At 36.2% G+C, this 20,770-nt stretch overlaps 1 protein-coding gene across 6 annotated transcripts in view; it reads left to right on the top strand.

The window, feature by feature from the left end:
• Positions 1 to 20,351, top strand: part of LOC130817929 (phenylalanine--tRNA ligase, chloroplastic/mitochondrial-like) — a 20,739-nt gene extending 388 nt beyond the window's left edge. Inside the window, exons 2-11 of one of the 6 annotated variants that reach the window (XR_009043897.1) lie at positions 1,422 to 1,612; positions 2,059 to 2,265; positions 2,352 to 2,469; positions 4,212 to 4,288; positions 17,769 to 17,948; positions 18,068 to 18,112; positions 18,668 to 18,772; positions 18,882 to 19,054; positions 20,082 to 20,171; positions 20,326 to 20,351. Coding sequence is in view for 4 of the 6 variants with exons in the window: in XM_057683903.1 (XP_057539886.1) it covers positions 1,422 to 1,612; positions 2,059 to 2,265; positions 2,352 to 2,469; positions 4,212 to 4,288; positions 17,769 to 17,948; positions 18,068 to 18,112; positions 18,668 to 18,772; positions 18,882 to 18,995; positions 20,082 to 20,132 (1,088 nt within the window). In the remaining 2 variants the exon portion in view is untranslated. Of the gene's footprint in view, positions 1 to 1,421; positions 1,613 to 2,058; positions 2,266 to 2,351; positions 2,470 to 4,211; positions 4,289 to 17,768; positions 17,949 to 18,067; positions 18,113 to 18,667; positions 18,822 to 18,881; positions 19,055 to 20,081 lie in introns of all 6 variants that reach the window. The other 5 variants (XM_057683903.1, XR_009043898.1, XM_057683905.1 and 2 more) reach the window with 5 other exon arrangements.
• The last annotated feature ends 419 nt before the right edge of the window (positions 20,352 to 20,770 follow it).

Raw genomic sequence — 20,770 nt, 5'->3', positions numbered from 1 at the left:
CAAAATTGCTTCTTTATTCATTCATTCAATTCTTCCTTTATATATATATATATGTTTTCCGTTATTTGCGAATTTGATTTTGCTATGGCTGTTAATTAAGTTATTTGTGAGTATGTCAAATGGGTTTTATTTAGGGTTTTAATCTGTACTTTTGGTGTAACCTCATGGATTGGAGCTTTACATTATGTAACCGGATAGAAGAAAATTAAGAGGGAGTTTATGTTTAATGCTATATTATACATGTCAACCTCTTTGAAATAATTTGCCAAGATCGGTACGATGTTAAGAACTTTGATGAACGATAACAATTTGAATGAACTGACAAACGTTTGATAAAATAAAATTTGCAAAATGGCACAATGATTTAAGGAGGTTCACCCAATGATGGAGTAAAACACTCTTACAAATGAAGTATTACAATTGAGTTAGAGATAAAAACAAAAGGCTATGTGTTTGACTTAGGGGTTGTGTTTGATGTGTTTGATGCATCTTGGATGAGCAAGAGAGCTCTCTATTTATAGTACTAAGTACATTCAATGAGAAAACAACCTTAATTCTGAGTATTAACTACTTTGAAACAGTTCCAAGAAGTTAAAAGGGACGAAAGACAATAGCTTATGAATCGTCAGAAGAACCGCTCGACCAGAACAGAGGCTCGCTCGGTCGAGCGGCTTGGTCGAGCGGGCTACAGGCAGCTTCTGGATACATTCTGTTTGTTCGCTCGACTCACCCAAGAGCTCGGTCGAGCGAGCTGGTCGAGCAACCTTATTCTTTCTGTCAGTTTCTGCTCGAGCAAAGCATCTTCTAAAACCCTTTGCACTTCTTCATTAAACGCCATTAAGACCAATAACTCCCATGATTTCTTCAACAAATAAATTACACTTAAACACCACAATCATTAAGTTACTAACTTAATTCCAATCCATAGGATTCCATCCCATCACTTACACATATGAATGCACACATCAATTGTGCACTCAAGTCACACTATTCATAACACTCTTAACATAGACACTGGACTTTAAAGAAATGGGGATGATCCTAATACCTCAAATCCCGCGTAGGTGGGAGCTACTAAATGATTGTGGGGTAATGAATTTATTGTTAGTATGAATTAGTAGTTTCAATTTTTTTCTCTCATCTTTTGATATTATTGTTAATTTACTTAAAGGTTGTACTTGTAGAGGGAAGTCAAAACTTCTGAAGACTATGTGCTGTTTGAACCTCTTTGAATTTTGATGAAAAACTTTTCTATCTTTATATGGAAAATGCTGATAGGAAATGGGTTTTGGGATATATGACTGTTCAATAGTACACATTTGACCTTAATAAATACTTTAGATGGAATTGCTACCATGTCAGGGGTTTTGCTTTCTTTTGTTGTTTCTTTGATTGGTTTAATAAGTTGGATGGGAATTCAGATGTGGTGCGCGATGATCCCGCAAACAATGTCCCTGATGGAATTTTCAGAAAACTTGGAATGCAACTACACAGACGGAATCAGCACCCACTAGGCATTTTGAAGAATGCAATCTATGATTTTTTTGATTCCAATTATTCCAAAAACTTCGAAAAATTTGATGATCTTTGTCCAATTGTTTCTGTAAAAGCGGTATGCCCTTAACTTTGATATTCTAATTAACACATTTCTGCACATTTTTCGTGATTATGAGCAGTCTAGTTTTCTTGTGCATACATGTGTGGAAGAGTAATTGCTTGTGTCTTCTTTTACCATGATAAGATCAAACTCGTTGTACCGTCAAACAGCCCCATATTGTGGTTATTTTATACCTAAAATTTGATTTATGTGATTAAATTCGTAATAGAGCTTTGTTAAGAGTTGTTAATGGAAAATTATATTGATGTGAGACTGGACCATGTAACGAACGGGAGTTTTAGGATATAAATGCTGGTTTTTCTTTCCAAATGATTTTTAAATGAACTTAATAAAATGGTTTTATGCTTTATTATGTCTGTCCATATGTTATTTAGCTTGTAGCTCCAAGCTGTGTTAAATGCATCTTTATAACGTCAGGTTCAATCTATCAATCCTTGCAGAATTTTGATGATGTCTTGGTTCCTGCGGATCACGTGAGCAGGAGTTATAATGATACATACTATGTTGACTCCCAAACTGTTTTGAGATGTCATACTAGTGCTCATCAAGCTGAATTGCTAAGAAATGGGCACACTCACTTCCTTGTAACCGGAGATGTCTACCGTAGAGACTCGATAGACTCTACCCATTATCCTGTATTCCATCAGGTTCTTATCCTGTGTTCTGAAATTCATGGCTGTTTATCTGCTCATTTAGCTGCTTCACTTTTTGTTTTCATTTAAAATGGTTACAGATGGAAGGTGTTCGTGTATTTTCCCCCGATGATTGGGAATCATCTGGCTTGGATGCCACAACTTATACAGCACAGGATTTGAAAACATGCCTGGAGGGTTTGGCACGGCATTTATTTGGTAAATATATATTAACCATATTGCTTCATCGTAAGGATCAAATTAGATTTTTATAATGCACGTGCATGACAGAAATAGCACTCATGTGTACTGTGATGGATATGAAAGAACCTAATGCTCATTAGAATCAGCTCATTTGCGGAAAGAACAGCCTTGAACTCATGATGAGAGAGTTCACCCACTTACTGTGCAAGTTTATTTGAAAATGGAGCATTGAATTGTGAAATTCCATTGAGATGTCATGTTAACCGTACCTTTTCTGCTGTTGTATGTTATGCACTTCACATGCTCCTTTAAGAGGTCAATAATCTGCAAATTCATATTTAGTTGTTCTATGTATATTTTCTTATCTTCTTGCCTCACCTGGACATTCTAACAAGCTACAGATTTCCAGAGCATCCTTTTATATTTGTTTTTTGTGTTATAGTTTCCTTGGAAGTCCTGTGTATCTCTTAGATTATAAGGGGGCTGCTTCAAGCCGTTAAAAAACTTTCTTCACATTGACCATTTAAAGCTGACACAATCCTGGTAAATTGCTACTCAGGACTCAATTTCAATGCTGGATCCAGTCTAATCTGGTAATGTTGTCCATTTATTCGATCCAATTTATGTCCCACAGATTGTGCAGATATAACAATAATAAATCAAGTTGTGCAAATATCATATGATCTCATGTGCAGTTTAATTATGGTATCATGAAGGAAGACTTAAATCAAAATTTGTCTGTTTATTGTAAAAAGCTTAAAAGCCAGAAAATTGATTGTAGGACGTTTGAGGGAGAAATTTATGAATTTTATGAAATTCTTGCCCTTCATAAGCTGTAGCCTATTACGACGGAAATGTTTCTGTTTATCCGTATGGTTAAGCATGATTTTTAAATGCTAAGAGATGTGCTAAAATATTTTCGATAATGAGAATTTGATTACTTCACACTCGATCCCCCGCCTATGTGGGAGTCAATGGCTATTGAGGTAATGGCATGTTATATATATAATATATTCTTTTCTCCCAACAAGAAAGGGAAGCTAGGTTGTTGTTGGTTTGGGTTTGCTTGGATTTGGTATTATATCATAACTTTCATTCATGTTATAGATATATTGAAAAATTAGTCCAACCATTCTGTTCATTATGAAGTTTTAATTTATTTATATTGATATATTTCCGTAGCCCTACTTTCAAGATGCTAAAGTTGGCCCATTGAGTCTTATTTATCTCTTGTTAGGTTCATTTTCAAATTTCATCTTTTAAGGTGTAGTTTGCCTGGTGTAAGACAACTTGCAACAAAATTGTGTCTTTTTATTTGATTTGATCTACTGACTTGTATTCATGACCATAAAGTGTTCCATGCATGAAACACAAATAATAGTATCTGCTATATGTTTTGTATTTTTGTTGTACTATCTTGCACACAGTGGCGGATCCAGGAGTCAAACTCAGTGAGAGCACAATCATGACAAAAACGATCCAATAAAAAATATAAAAAAAAATTATAAATATATATGTTAAAATTAATGTTTTCAATTCAACTCTTAAAACTGATATTTTATAATCCATTTTGACGAGCTTCCTCATCAAGGCTTCAATACAAAAGGTCTTAAAGGTCTTATGCTCAAATCTTACAAACTATAAATTCTTACAAAATTTCAGTGCCCTAACGTGCGGGCACGGGATCCAGTTGGATCTGCCCATGCTTGCACATGTTGTTAGATGACGCCTCATCATATCTCATGTGCCATTTGCAGGTGCTGTGGAGATGCGGTGGGTTGATACATACTTTCCTTTCACGAATCCATCATATGAACTTGAAATATTTTTCCAGGTATAGATAAAAAACTTTTCATATATATCATTCTATCATTTTGAGTTTAGTCTACTTATTCTGCATTTTTGGGTGCTTGATTGTTATATCTCAAGGCATGGCGTTGTTGCTGAATGTTATAGAATCCCTTCATAAATTACTGAGATGAGAAAACTGTCTTTCTTAAAACATGATTTGCTTTTCAAAAATCTGATCTTTTCTTTATCAGCCTAATTATGTGCCTAAACTGCCTATATGTTCTTATTGCTTCAGCTTCTCATTTATTTATCTGTCTTGAATGTTCCTGTCTTCCTGCCAGGTGAATGAACGTTTAGTCAAATCTAATGAGAAATTCTGTCCTTAAAGCACCTTGTCCTTCATTACATGTGAGCTTCAGTACATGTGTGGCCTGTTTTTGAAGTAATTGATTTCCTTCATTCCTCTTTCTTAGTATTTTGAATTTTGATATTTTACCTTAAGCATATTTTGCGAATTACGGCCTTAAAGTTTTGGACTTTTGCTAATTACAATCTCAATGTTTATTTTTTGTGAATTACCGTCACCAAAGTATAAAAGTCTACATCTTGCTGGCCAAATCACAGAATTTCAACCACTTAATTTGAAATTCCGATCACCAAAATGGTCGGAATTCTGTGATTTGGCCTGAACGCTGTAGACTTTGATACTTTGATGGCTGTAATTCGCAAAAAATAAACATTGAGGCTGTAATTTGCAAAAGTGCTAAACTTTAAGGCTGTAATTCGCAAATTATTCATATCTTAATAGAAAAAAAGGACGAGAGTCTAAATTTTAAGCCGCCTATTGCAAGGTTTTTCTATTATTTACTGTCCAATCTCTAGTGTACCCTGATGGATAAACAAAAGACTCTTGGTATATTAATGTGTGTCCCATGTTGAAGATGAGCAAACTAGTACTGGGGTTTTCAGGTTGTTGGCATACAATACTCATGATGAACAAATTAAAATGTATGTGGAAAGAACCTATTATAGGGCTCTAGCTAATCCAAAGCAAGTAACAATGACTAGGTTCCACTGAGCAACCTTTTGTAGAAAAGGAAAGAAACTAAGTTGCCAAGGTTACTGCCCATGTTTATGGAGTAATGAGCATTTTTTTGAGGGTCAGAATATAAGGAATAGTTTTGAAGGGTCAGGGAAAATTATGCTGGAAAAGCTTAGTATAATAATAATATTGAGCAAAGATGGATTAAGGAATGCTATTTTTGGAATTCCTTCCATTATTCTGCTAGAAACTCTAATGTTCATAAATACTGACGTGGACCCTACTTCTTAACTGGTAGTGAACTTGAGGAAAAAATTTGAACACTAATGATAAAGGTGATGAAAAGATTTAGGGTTCGTTCACATTAAGTCAGCCTATTCAACAGTTTGGAGTTCGGATGTATTGATTTGGTATTTGGTTGCAAAAGATAATTTATAACAGAGTGAGAGTGTGGTACCTATCTCTCACTTTTTACTTAATTTTGTGCTTGATTTATCTAATGATAACTGAGGCCATTTTACACGAGGAAGGTGTAATGAAATTAGGAGCTAGAGAATCTGAGCTTTGGATTTATCAATGCAGGCCTGGTCAGTTTTTTCCGTCACCAGTCCCTACCACCTTGCCTGCTCAATGTTCATCATGAGGCTGTTGTTTTCTCATGCTAATCTTTCATCTATTTTAGTCTTCTTATATTCATTATATAAGAGAAGGGGAGTGAGAGTTCTGACCTGAGCTGAGTTTAAATAATTGCTTATGTATATTTTGTTGGGTCACCCTTCTTCCGTAATAGAATTACTGTAGGAAAAATTATCTTTAATGAATTTAAATTTTATGGGATGATTCTTCGTAAATACTCAATGGCATACCTTTTTCTTGCTTTTTGGTTTACTTTAACAACTCACAAAGCTTTGCTTTTTAGGAGGATGAGGTAACAGAAACCACATGTCTATCTTGTAAGCAGTAAACAATAGCTGGGGTAGGTACTTGTTGACATGCTAATTTAGTGAATCCTCTGATGGTACTGCTCCGCATTTTGGGTGGTTTAATTACTCAAATCAAATGAACGTAAGTCTGATGGTTGTATTCTAGTCTTAGTGGTAGCTCTTAATATTGTGTTGAGGTTGCGACTTGCGAGTATATGCTGCTGTGTAGTTTTGCACTAAAAAATCGGAGTTTGGATCAAGAGAATATGGCATATTCTATTAATAATTCTTGATTACAATTGGAAAAACAAAGTAGCTGGATTCTCTTAAATCTAACAAGCTACAACAAAACTTTTCAATTGGTTAGTCATAATGTCTCTCTTTTTGCTCTCCTGCATGTATGATGATTGTATTGATATTTCTGCTCCTTTGACAATACAAGAGAAACTGAAAATGGTCTCTCCATAAGCTAACTAGCAAACTTGCTATTTGTCTGATAGTATCTCTCTTCCTACTCTCCTATGTATATATATATATATATATATATATATATATATATATATATATATATATATATATATATATATATATATAGTGATTATTAGTGTTGATTGCTTTTCCCGCCAACTAGTCTAAAAATTGTGGCTGCCACAAACAAGCTTTCCCTTAATTGTGTTGAGCCTTATCTCAACTAACGCCCCTCTAGTTGAATGTCATAGTCTTTTCTCTGACACTTAAGAGCAGAATATGATGTTGTATTTATTGTGCTGAGGCCATTTGTAGTATATTTGGAAGTGTAATAATTATGGACCTTTTATTGTTCAAGGATGTTCAACTGTGCCTTGGTTATGCTAACTGGCTACCTTTGTTTGGTTCTCGAGTCCTGATCCATGTGAATCATTCTGCTTTTGGGCTAGTGTAATAATTAAACACTCTCTTTGCTGTTGAGTTTGTTGAATTCTATATCTGATGCTGGTTACCCTGTCCTAATCTACTGACTCTACTCTCATCCACAGGTATTTGTATGATGACATGATGTTGTATCTTGATTTTGAATTTAGATATCTGACTGCTTGTATACTTATATCTACAGCCACACCAAAGACTCAGGTAGTCTGGTTTGGTTAATCATGTTAGACGTTGTTACTCAATGATAAATTTATATATTATATCCCTAAACAATTGATACAGTAAATACATAAAGTTTGTGAGTAGTCTGTTTTATAAGCTTGATCAATAATGTTGCTACTGTGTAAGCTGTGGCTTTTGAAATGGTTTTATCCGTATTATTAGTTTTGATCTGAACTCTCTAGTTCATGAGGGTGTGTGTATCAAAGAATTTTCACTGATGCTTCGTTTTAATTCATTAAAATTTGAAGGTTCTTTTGTCTAAAAAGTTTTGGGGTTTCATCCGAAAATGAGGTTGAAGATTCTGTTTGATAGAGCCTAGACACTTAAGGAATTGCAACAGTTAAAAGAATTGCATGGACTATAAGGTAGGATACTTTGATAAATTTGTTAGGAAAGCAAGAAATGAAAAACTCAACAAAACTTAGTTGCATTTTTGGCATGTTTGGAATAAAAGCATGTGATGTGATTCCTTTGTGTGCACATGCTGGGGAGCTTTTCTTCAAATAAACGGCTGTCATTCTTATCCATGAAGTCTTGAACAAGTTGTTTAATGTTAGTCAAGTGGATGTTACAGGAGATATCCTATTTAAAGTTAGGAAAGCAGGAGGCATAGAATTAAGAAACTAAAGGTTGAAAAGTGTTATGAGCTACAATTGCTAAGTCAAGATAAAATGAAGATGGTTATATTAATTGAATTAAGCTGAAAATATAGAAGTTAAAGATAGGTATCAAGCATTTAAGAGATTTGATCTCACCAAAGAAAAACTGAAATCAACATTCCATTACCCTGTAGCCACTAAGTGGCTGATACTGCTACCCAAGCTCCTACCTAGGCGTGATTTCAGGGTCCAATTTACGCAACCTTACCCTTTCATAAACAAAGAGACTGATTCCTATAGACCCTTATTGCAAAAACTTTCAACTTCACATAAATAAGAAATGTACATGCTTTAACAAGCGATTTAACTATAGTCCATTATAAACTAAAAAACTATTCATCTTTGGTCGCATCTCACTCGAGGAAAGCTAAAAGTATGATAAAAATAAATTTAACTCAAATGATCTTTCTCTTTTCTTAAAAAAAAACCTCCTTATATTTTTGTTTGCGTCCTTTTCTCTTCTTAGTTCTTACTCTCTTTGTGTATACAATTGTGGCCCCTATTCATCCAGATCTCCTCTAACTAACCTCACAATGCTTCTCGTACATGCTATATTCGATCAAATCCTATTAAGGTTTCCACTGTACTCTTTTGATGAGACCAATTTATAGCAAAAGAGACATAATCACTTGAGAGAATATGTTTTACACCTTCTCTCACTTGTTCCTTTGTGAGGTTGGTATGGACAATTACCAATTCGATAATGAGATTTAAAAGACTAAAAGGAACATGCTTTTTTGTGGAGAAAAAGTCTGTTGTTACTTATTAACACTATGGAGATACACATGGGATAAAGTTTGCAATTAACCTGTACGTAAGAATGATTAATCACAATTTGAGATGTATAAGTATTTAGATTTGTGTTTGGTTGAACAATAATCGAAATTTTCAGATTGATGGACAAATAATGGAGTATTACTACACTAGTAAACTTTGCTTATGATTTTCATCGACTTGGAGTGTGAAAAAGGGTTATGAAAGATAACTAAGTGACTTATTGTGTAGAGATGATAATAAAGATGGGTATACATTGTATAATTGACATGATTGAAGATATGTGTAATGGTTTTGAGCCCATCCCAAGCTAAAGAGCTTTTCCTACGTCGCTAGTTTGGTTTACTACTATTGAGTGATTTATTGATCAAATGGATTTTCTCATGAATAGACTAGTCTTTTGGGATGATCTCTTATGTTTGTTCTTATGAGATTAGCGGCCTACAGAGTTTTGCTTGGGTTAAGCCAAGCGCGACCAACGAGGACGTTGGGCCTAAGCAGTTCGATTCTAATTAATTTGAGATCATTTCAAGTCATGGTGTTGTCCCACTTCAATTGTATGAACAACCAATTTTTTGGGATGAGCTTTCTCTTTTGATTTATACAAGTGATAGTAGAGGTCAAGGCACATGGAGAAATGGACATGGATTAACAAAGGTTTCTCTTATTGCTATGTTTAGGTGGTGTATGATATTTTTAAATGATATTGTTTTGGTGGATGAGGGTACGAAACTAGAACTATTATTAAACTAAGTTAGAGTGATGAAGACTAGGAAGGTATAGGATCAACTCAAATAAAACTATATTGAGAAAAGCTAGGTGAATAAAATGCTAATTTACTTTGATATTTAAGGGAACATGATGAGGATGTAGTAATATTAGATGGCAAGTAGGTATCGAAAAGTATGCATTTTCTTGGGTCAATTCTCTAAAGGATTGGAGATTTTAACTCTCAAGATATAGGCTCAGTGGTTCTGAGAATATGATTTGTTTTGCAATCAAAATGTACATCTAGGACTAAAAGGAATAGTTTCTATGAAAACTGTTAGATTAACACCAATATATGATTTCGAGCCTTTAAAAAATGAAAAGATTATGCTAAACACATAGGTGTATCAAGAGATGCTTATTTTGAGATGTGTGTTGAGATGTATCTATGCAAACACTTTAAGCATTTATATTAGTAATGAAAATGTCCAATGGAAGGTTGGAATTGCAAATGTTGTGGATAATTTAAAGAAGAGTTGGTTGCGTTGGTTTAACAGGTGCGACATCATACACAACATGATTGTTAAGGAAGGTAGATAGAAAATAGTTTTAAATGAGGATTGGGGAGGACAAAGTTGTATTCATGGAGGGGGTTAAAAATGATATAAAAAGAAAGAGTTTGCAAGGGCTCTTAGCCCTAGAAACAAGTGAATGGAGGATAAGGAACTTTGTGGATTTGATTCATACAACTAACTCATCCTTTATCTTGATGCGATCAGAGCTTTTGAAATCTATATTTGCTTGTTTATATTAAAAATCTATTAGACTAGAAATTCCACTCGTCATTAGTCACAATCACTTCTTGGCAAGCATTAGCAACGATAGGTCAAGCAAACCAAAAGTCAATTAAGAGATACATAAACTTTTCATGTGATAGTATTGAAAAAACTTGTGTGAGCAACTTTTTCAATATTCCTGATTGTTAGGCATATGTATTATATTAATTTAAAAGCAAAATTCTAAATTAGTGATTGAGCTACATGATAGAAGTAAGTGGAAAGTGATACTTAATTTTTCTCCACACAGTTTATAAAATCTAAGTTATAATTATATAGAACGTTGACTAACTTGTCATTACTCTAATACCAAGCCGCTCTTGCGTATGCAAGGTTGAAGGGTTGGATGTATATAACGTTACCCTTGTAATAACAAAGTTGTGAATTTGTGTTGATCTTTGATTGTAAACATCATTGCAACTTTATATAAATAAGAAGTACAAGTGATTTCTTTAGCTATTTTACCGTCATTCATCATAATTCAAAACCATAGAATGGAGTATTAATCTTTGGCTCCATCGAGAATGGACATATAGAGCATAAAAAATCCCTCAACATGGATCAACCCTTTAGAGTTTATGGACTGAATCCGGGGGTAAAAACAATGATATTATCAACAACAAAGAGGACTATCAAGAACCCAGGCTATGGTCTTAAAAAACCCTCAAACAATCACCCAACTTGTGTTCGTATTGCAAATGAAGAACACGATTATGGAGGATTGTTTCTTTGAATTGATTGACTTGAATGATTAATTCAAAGCAATCAATTCCCTTCCTATAACCGGATACTACTAGTTACAACAAGGTTTTTGTTCTCGTGATGCCTCACAAAAACGCTTGAATGATCACACACACTCAAGGAGAAGAAAGGATAAATCCAATACTTGATTAAAATTGAAAACTGAGTTTTACTATGGAGCCTATGCCTATTTATGGATTTTTTGGGAAACAAAAAGACGGGTAAAACGGGAACCTGAACATCAGGTTAACAAAACTAAAAAAAAGACAAGAAAAACAACTAAGATTATTACACGCATTTTTCAGGACGCATCGTCCTGATTCTTTCATCCTGTAGGGACTTCTCTTCAACCTGCAGGATTGTTTTAGATCCTTTAGTTTGCGGCCCATGCAACTTGGTCCAGTCCTGCTTGAGCTCCTTGTCATCTTTATATGGCAGGGTGTCACTTCCAGTCCATGACTGAGCTTCCTCTATCACCCTTCTTGGCTCTATGTCAGTTCCCAGGGTGACTGGTAAATATTTATGCGTCCTGTCTCTGCTGATGCTGAGATTATGCGTTCTGCTGGAGCTATTACACGACCTGCTGGTGTTGGATTCTTGTCCTGAACTGTTGTTGCTATCTTTTATCATGGGCTTAGCATTGTTTTCTTGTTTAGTGTTCTCTGAACCATTGGGAATTGGTTCATTCCCCTCTTCTTGAAAAGGAATTGCCCTTAATTCTGTATCCCCTAGGTAAGGAGTCAGATCTCCTATGTTGAAGGTAGAGGAGATACCATACTCTGCTGGTAGATCTATTTTAAAGGCATTATCTCTATATTTATCCAAGATTTGGTAGGGTCCCATTGCTCTTGGCATTAACTTATTCTTCCTCTGGTGTGGAAATCTTTCTTTTCTGAGGTGCACCCACACAAAATCTCCAATCTCCAGTTGCCTGGTGTCTTTAAGTCCTTTGTTTTTTCTGTGCTGATACTTTTCGTTAGCCTTGATTATGTTATCATACACTTGCTTGTGTATCTACAAGAGTACTTCAGCTTGGTCTTTGGCACTCTAGTGGAATCTGTCAGCCATTGGCAAATCAATCAAAGTTAGTGGCAGTAAAGGATTCACTCCATAAACACATTCAAAGGGGGAGTACTTGGTGCTACAACTAGGATTTTTGTTGTAGGAAAACTCTGCATGACTAAGCTTTAAATCCCAGTCCCTAAGATTCTTGCTAACAAGAGTTCTTAGTATAGACCCTAAGGTTTTATTGGTCACCTCAGTTTGCCCATCAGTTTGGGGGTGGTGAGATGTACTGAAACAAAGCTTTGTGCCAAGCAGTCTCCATAAGGTGTTCCAGAAAGAACTCAGAAACTTGTTGTCCCTATCAGACACTATAGTCCTGGGAACCCCATGCAACCTTACAACTTCTACAAAGTACATCCTAGCTATATTAGTTGCATCATCCACCTTTGCACATGCAATGAAGTGAGCCATCTTAGAGAACCTGTGTACTACTTCCATGATTGAGTCTTTATGCCTCTGTGTCCTAGGCAAAGCCATGATGAAATCCATGCTTACGTGCTCCCAAGGTTTGCGTGCAATGGGTAAGGGTTTGTATTCTCCTCTGCGAAAGACTAACTTAGCCTTTATGCAACTTTCACATCTAAGCACATATTTACCTACCGTGCCAAGCATCTTAGGCCAAAGGAAGTTTTGTGCTAGAAAATCTAGAGTTTTCTATATCCCAAAGTGTCCAGCTAAACATCCTTCATGGGCTTCCTTTACTAATAACATCCTCAAAGGTATCTTAGGTATGCAAAGCCTGTTTTTATTGTACAGGAACCCCTGTTGTAAGTAATAAGTGCCATTAGGACCCTCTAAGCAACATAGGTAGATGTCCTTAAAATCCTCATCTGTAGGATAGTGCTCTTTGACTAACTCAAATCCTAGGATTTTAGACTCTAAAAGAGCTAGGAGGTGTTGTTTCCTGCTCAGGGCATCAGCTACAACATTAGTTTTGCCTGACTTGTATTTAGCTACAAAATCAAAGGTTTGAAGATACTCTACCCATCTAGCATGTCTGGTGTTTAATTTTTTCTGGCCATTGATGTACTTAAGGGACTCATGGTCTGTGTGCAACACAAAGGGTTGAATCCTCAGATAATGTGCCTAATGCTCTAAAGCTCTCACTAAGGCATATAATTCTTTGTTGTAAGTGGAGTAATTTAGTCTACTTTGATTCAGGTTTTCACTAAAGTAAGTAATAGGTTTTCCCTCTTGGAGTAGGACAGCTCCAATTCCTGTACCACAAGCATCACATTCTACCTCAAAATGGTTGGTTAAAATTTGGTAGTTTCAAAATGGGTGCTCTGCTTCTTCAAAGGCCTGCTGTGCCTCAGGTGTCCAACTAAAGGCTCCCTGTTTGGTTACTGTGATTGGACTCATCACACTACTGAAATTCTTAATGAATCTCCTATAAAAAGATGTCAAACCATAAAATGATCTAACTTAAGTGACAGTGCTGGGTATGGGCCAATCCTTGATGGCTTCTACTTTGGAAGGATCAGGTTGAATACCCTCTCTTCCTATGATAAATCCTAAGAAATTTACTTGGGGCATAAGGAAATCACACTTCTCTAGCTTAGCAAATAGCCTCTACTCCCTAAGCCTGTCTAAGAGTTGTCTTAAATGTGACATGTGCTCTTGTAAACCCTTGTTGTATACTAAAATGTCATCTAGGTAGACTACTACAAACTTACCTAGAAAAGGTCTCAAAACCTCTGTCATGAGTCTCATAAAGGTACTAGGGGCACCTGTGAGCCCAAATGGCATGACCATCCATTCATAAAGCCCATATTTGGTCTTGAAAGCAGTTTTCCACTCATCCCCTGCTTTCATCCTGATCTGATGGTAACCACTCCTCAAATCTAGTTTACTGAACCACTCAGCCCCAGACAAGTCATCCATTAAGTCATCTATTCTAGGTATGGGGAATCTATATTTGATAGTTATGTTATTAATACTTCTACTATCAACACACATTCTCCAAGTTCCATCCTTCTTAGGAACTAACAGTGTGGGTACAACGCACGGGCTAAGACTCTCCCTTACAAATCCTCTGTCCAACAGTTCTTTGACCTGTTTTTGGAGTTCTTCAGCCTCTTTAGGGTTAGTCCTATATGCAGGTTTGTTGGGTAACACAACCCCTGGTATGAGGTCTATCTGATGTTCAATTCCTCTGAGAGGTAGTAATCCTATGGGTAAATCCTCAGGAAAAACATCCTTATATTCCTCAATGATTGGTTTAATTTCAGTAGGCAACTTAGTTCTCCCTGGGTCAACGTCCTTGGTAAACATTATCCATCCCTGAGCCACCTGTCTAATTTCCATAATGCAGCTCTTCCTGCTGATCAAGTGTATAGGTTGTTTGCCCTTAGGGGGGGGGGTATGGTTCTGTGTGGGGGAAGAGGTATCAACTCATTCATCTTACCTTCATGTCTCAGAGTGTAAGTGTTAGTGTACCCGTCATGTTTCACCCTCCTGTCATACTGGCATGGTCTCCCTAAAAGAATGTGGCATGCACTCATGTCTAACACATCACATAAGATTTGGTCTTGATAAGAACCTATGGTCAAGGTGACTAAACTTTGCTTTCCAACGGACCTACTAGCTTTGTTGTCTAACCACTTTAATTTGTAGGGATGAGGGTGAGCTTGAGTTTTGAGGTTCAATTCCTGCACTAAGTCTTGACTCACACAATTAGTCTCACTCCCTCCATCTATGATCAGATCACACAGCCTATCTTTCACCCTACACTCAGTTTGAAAGATATTCTCCCTCTGATCTGACTTTTTACCCTTAGGTGTGGAATGAAAACTTCTTCTAACCACTAAGGTCTTGTGCCAATCTTCTTCAGGAAACAGTTGTTCTTTATCAGTATCTAAATCAGAGGTATAAGGTATAACTTCCCCAGATTCCTTCTGAATATAGGTGTTATCTAAATCAGGGGGGGTGTAGTGTTAGTGCTTTTGGTTGTAGTGGTGGAACTATTGCTAGCAAAAGACTGCCCTGTAACCGATGTTGGTCTTTTCCTAGAATACTGTTCTAAGAGTTTAGCATGGCTTCCTGCTAAAGCCACTATGAGGTTAGGAATTTGGCAAATCTGCACTCTCAAGTCTTCCCTCAGTCCAGTGAAGAATTTTCCTACTCTCATGTCTTCTGAGTCAGTGATGTCACAAAGCACAGAGAGTCTCTCCCAATCTTGAATGTACTGGGCTACTAATCTGTTCCCTTGGGTCAAAGAGTTCCATTGCATGGAAAGTTGTTGGTTGTAATTTCCTGGGATATACTTCCTTCTAAGTTTCTTCTTAAGCTTTTCCCAAGAATCAATCTTACCTTTTCCTTCCCTGACTCTTTGCCTCTGTAAACCTTCTAACCAAGTTGCAGCCAATTTGGTAAGTTTAACCTTGGCTATCTTATATTGTTTATCTAAGGGGGTGTCCTTATACTCAAAATAACCCTCTAAGCTGCCCTCCCAGTCAAGATACTTCTCAGGGTTCAAAGCCTGACCAGTAAACTCCGAAACATCTATCCTTAGACTTTTATCCTCAGTGTTTCCATTGTTCCTATCCCGAATCCTCAACTCAGCTATTCTTTGGTCCATTATTAACATGGTTTCCTCCAACAATAATCTCCTCTCTTCAGCATTCATATTGAAAGACGAGAGAAAAACCAAGAACAACAACAAAGAATACAATATTGACAAGAAAAAAAACAGGAAAACCAACAAGTAAATTCTTGAGTTTCAAGAATCTTGAATCACAGATCACAAAAAGGAAAAAGAACCGTGCAACTAGATGCAATCTATGTAAACTTACTAAAATGATTATACCACAGAAAAGTCTAGAATGCACTCCAAAATCCGTATACAAACAAAAACAGAGATCAATTTTCCAATTTCAAAACTCAACAGTTATGCAAAATAAGCGTGAAATGTAGTGAATGTCAAGATTCAAAACTGAGAATGAATACAATCAAATGTGAAATTAGAAATGTAGGCAAATTTCAAAGATACCTGATCATCTGCATGCAATATTCTTCTACTCCTAAAAAAATCACAAAAGATCTTACTAGATTCGTGTGATGGTGTCTATGGTTGAACTTTCTTGATTTCTTGATTTGTCACGCCCTCTTCAACCATGCTCTGATACCAATTTGGACTGAATCCGGGGGTGAAAACAATGATATTATCAACAATGAAGAGGATTATCAAGAACCTAGGCTATAGTCTTGAAAAACCCCCAAAAAATCACCCAACATGTGTTCGTATTGCAAATGAAGAACACGACTACGAAGGATTGTTTCTTTGAATTGATTGACTTGAATGATTAATTCAAAGCAATCAATTCCCTTCCTATAACCAGATACTACTCCCAGTTATAACAAGGTTTTTGTTCTCGTGTTGCCTCACAAAAACGCTTGAATTATCACACACACTCAAGGTAAAGAAAGGATAAATCCAATACTTGATTAAAACTGAAAACTGAGTTTTACAATGGAGCCTATGCCTATTTATAGATTGTTTGGGGGAACGAAAAGGCGGGAAAAACGGGGAACCTGAACATTAGGTTAACAAAACTAAAAGAAAGACAAGAAAAACAACTAAGATTATTACACGCGTTTTGCAGGACGCATCGTCTGGATTCTTTCATCCTGCAGGGTCTTATTCTCATCCTGTAGGGACTTCTCTTCAACCTGCAGGATTGTTTTAGATCCTTTAGTTCGTGGCCCATGCAACTTGCTCCAGTCCTGCTTGAGTTCCTTGTCATCTTTACATGGCAGGGTGTCACTTCCAGTCCATGACTCAGCTTCCTCTATCACCCTGCTTGGCTCTATGTCAGTTCCCAGGGCGACTGGTAAATATTTATGCGTCCTGTCTCTGTTGATGCTGAATTATGCGTCCTGCTGGAGCTATTACGCGACCTGCTGGTGTTGGATTCTTATCCTGAGCTGTTGTTGCTATCCTTTATCATGGGCTCAGCATTGTTTTCTTGTATAGTGCTCTCTAAACCATTGGGAATTGGTTCAGTTTAACAAACTGGACACCAATAATGAACATGGCTTTGAGTAGCCTTTGACCTCCTTTTCTTGGGTGAGACTGTTGCACTTTCGTTGGATTGCTTATTGGGATTCTTTTCTTTCATAAACATAAATGTACTTATCACATTGGACACTACACTAAGGTAAATTCAGTTACTTGCATTTATACCGCTGGCAAGGATGACATCCTTGAAACTTCAACACTATGTTTGCACTCTTTTTTAGCCTCTCCCAAGGGTACACTTTTCAAAATGTTTGTTTGTCTTGGAATTGTGAAAACTTAATTGTAATTTTTTACTATGATTGTGTATCTATATTCTCTATAAAGCCTAAAATTAATAGTTCTTTGATTTCAATGGATTAGTAAAAAGGCTCATTAAATTATGTGCATTTCTTTATTTGTGAAGTTGTAGATGATGTTTGCAATTAAAGCCAATTTAAAACAATCCATTTGTTATCACAAAGGTAAGGTGCGTGCTTCAGACTCCTCAACCCACGAGCCACTTTGTGACATTAGGTTGATTGAATGTTATATCTGAATTTTTTAACCTGTAACATTTCTGTTGTGAGTTTATCTTTATGTGAATTCCATCAGCTATAAACTGGTTACCATAATTTTGTTTGGCAGGAGAAGTGGTTGGAAGTTTTGGGCTGCGGGGTAATGGAGCAGGAGATATTAAAGGCAAACGGCAAACCAGACAACTATGCTTGGGCTTTTGGACTGGGGTTAGAGAGGCTGGCTATGGTCTTATTTGACATACCCGACATTCGGCTTTTCTGGTCATCTGATGACCGGTTTACTTCTCAGGTCCTTATTCTCCAGATCCCCTGTGATCTTTTAGTGTTGCATGTTTGTTATCGATGTTACCACTCTATCCTTTATTTTTTGCATGATTTGGCTTTCCTCTCTGGGTTTGCATATTACAGTTCGCTAAAGGACAGCTTGGTGTCAAATTCAAGCCTTTTTCAAAGGTAATGCATCTGGAAATTTCAACTAATCTCATGATATTTTACAGAAAAATTCATGAATTTTGAAACTTTGGTATAGTGGTCAATGAGATAAAATCTGCTTCAAACTTCAAAGTAGGTGGTTGAAGGTGTTAGGACTTGAGAGAGCAGCTTGCTAGAAGGGGGGGTTTCGAATGAAAAGGGCTGTTCAGATTATAAAAATAATTTATAATTGACTTGGAAATATTTTTATGTTTCTGAAGTTGAAACTTAAAGTTTTCCGTTCTAAAGATGGATTCTATTTATAATTGACTATTACCTGTAATCTTACTTTTAGTCAAGATTGATTAGTCATCCCCTGGTCTTACTTCAGCGACATTGTCACATGATTTACTAATCTCCTTGCGAATAAAAAAAAGCAAATTATAGTCAGTTTTAGGCTATTTTAGGGTCATTTTGAGCGAATCGCAAATTCAAAAACTGAATTAACAGGCGAATTATGTTACACTGTTCAGCGATGGATTTTGGTTTGTGGAACTGCTTCTATAGCTACTAAATATATGTTTGTTTGATCTGTAGTTTCCTCCTTGCTACAAAGACATGAGTTTTTGGATAAATGAGTCATTTACCGAGAACAACTTATGTGAAGTGGTACGAGGCATTGCAGGAGACCTTGTGGAAGAGGTTATACATCCATGACTTTAGCTACTACTTTCTTGCTGAATAATTTTAGGTAATCTTGATCGGAGCTTTCTTTTTGAAGATTGACCATTGACGTTATATGTTTTTCTAGATAAGCTTGATTGATAGTTTTACCAATAATAAGGGGATGACAAGTCATTGCTATCGCATAACTTTCCGATCCATGGAGCGCAATCTTACTGACGAGGAAATAAATGACTTGCAGGTATATGCTCTGTTTGAAACTCGAGAACAATAACTTATCAACTAAATAGAATGGATCAGGTACCGATACAAATAGGATTTTATCCTTTTTATGAAATTAGGATATGCAGGTGTAATTTTCTATTAGATTGGGTTCATATATCAAGTGCAGTGAATATGAAGCTTAGATGTGCTCCTTGTAGTTGTAGCTGTTCTCATAAAGTGAATGATATACCTTGTGGCAGGACATAGAAGTTAGAAATAAAAACATATTGGAAAGACATCAGAAAAACAGGATGGTTTGTGCGTTGTGGATAGAAGTGTTCAATGGGGCGGGTCAGGTCACGTTATTTTTATAGCGGGCCGGGTCGGGCCAATAGTCCACCATATGACCCGCCCCGACCCATTTATGTAAAAATTTTCATTTTATTAAGTAATTATGAAATCAATGTCATAAATATTAATTCTATATTAGCTAATGTAACATATAACGTATATTCTAAAACTCTAATTATATAAATATTAATTCAATAACTACGACTTTTTCCGACATAAAACATCTGACAGAATCGGGAGATATAAAACATCCATGTCCCAGATTTTATATTTTCAATATTGCTGCTGTACGAAAACTATAAAATTATAGTTTTAATATGTTTCTGGAAAGTATAAAATTAGCTAAAATTCTCAAAACTTAGGTCCAGGTTTGTTGTTGATCTAGAGTCAGTATGAAAGTGTTGGTGCACTTGCTTAGGTCCAAGCGACCCGTTGAAAGCCCGCCCCGACATGCTAATTTGTAAAATCGACCAGACCCTTTTAAAGCCCGGCCCAGGCTTGACCCTTTTAAGATGTGTCGGGAAACAAGCTTTTAGCGGGTCCCCAACCCATTAAGCACCTCTAGTTGTGGAGCGGTGTTCCTCCGAGGATGTGCTTTTGAAAACATATAATGTACCTTGGGGGAGCACTGCTCTGTGCACAAAATAAAATGCATGTTCCGTCAGGTTCGCGTGGAAATTTTATCTGTAAATCTCGAAACTCAATTCTGTTGTGGATACTTTGCTTCTGCTTACTGATCAAATACTTGCATGTTTTATTTATGTGTATACAGTTGAAGGTGAGGGAGATGGTGCAAGAAAAGTTGAAGGTTGTTTTAAGATGATTTGTGGTGCCAAGATCTATTCGTTACGACTTCTGCCTTGTAATTTTCTTTACTCCCGCTATAAATCATATATGAAAGCAGTTCTTTTATGCATTAGAGAATACACGAGTAATTTCAACATTCGTTTTACTTGTTTAGCTCATTTTGAAACCATGTGCTCTCGCTATGTAATTTTTTAAGTTTTGTGATAAAGGTGATATGGGTGGTCGCATTTTGGCATCCTCGCTCAAGAAATGATTGTTGCTTCAGAGTGGCGTGTGGTGTGTCAAGATTCAAACTCGTAACCTTTAAATCTCAAGTCCAAGATCTCACCGAATACACCAAGTACTACTTGGTAAATTGTGGATTTATGATTCAGTTTGGTGGCTCTTTTTGTTTGTTTACCGTCTCAAGTGTTTCTTGACATTATTATGTTTTAGATTTCATTTTAACATATGGTTCAAAACAGGTGTTTAGATTAACAACAATAGCGACAATGTCAAAAGCTTATTTCCCCAACCTGGGTTAAGGTGCTGATTTTCATAGATAGCTTCAAATTTGAGGGATACGGAAATGTAGTTGTGAAAAATTGAAAAAATAATTTTTCAAAAAAAAAATTTCTAAAATAAGCTTCGGAAACTTTAATTTCTAAAATAAGC

Source organism: Amaranthus tricolor, chromosome 7 (genome assembly GCF_026212465.1).
Source record: "Amaranthus tricolor cultivar Red isolate AtriRed21 chromosome 7, ASM2621246v1, whole genome shotgun sequence".
Lineage (NCBI taxonomy): Eukaryota > Viridiplantae > Streptophyta > Magnoliopsida > Caryophyllales > Amaranthaceae > Amaranthus > Amaranthus tricolor.
The sequence above is the reverse complement of the archived record's forward strand: the minus strand, read 5'-3'. Positions and strand labels throughout refer to the sequence as shown.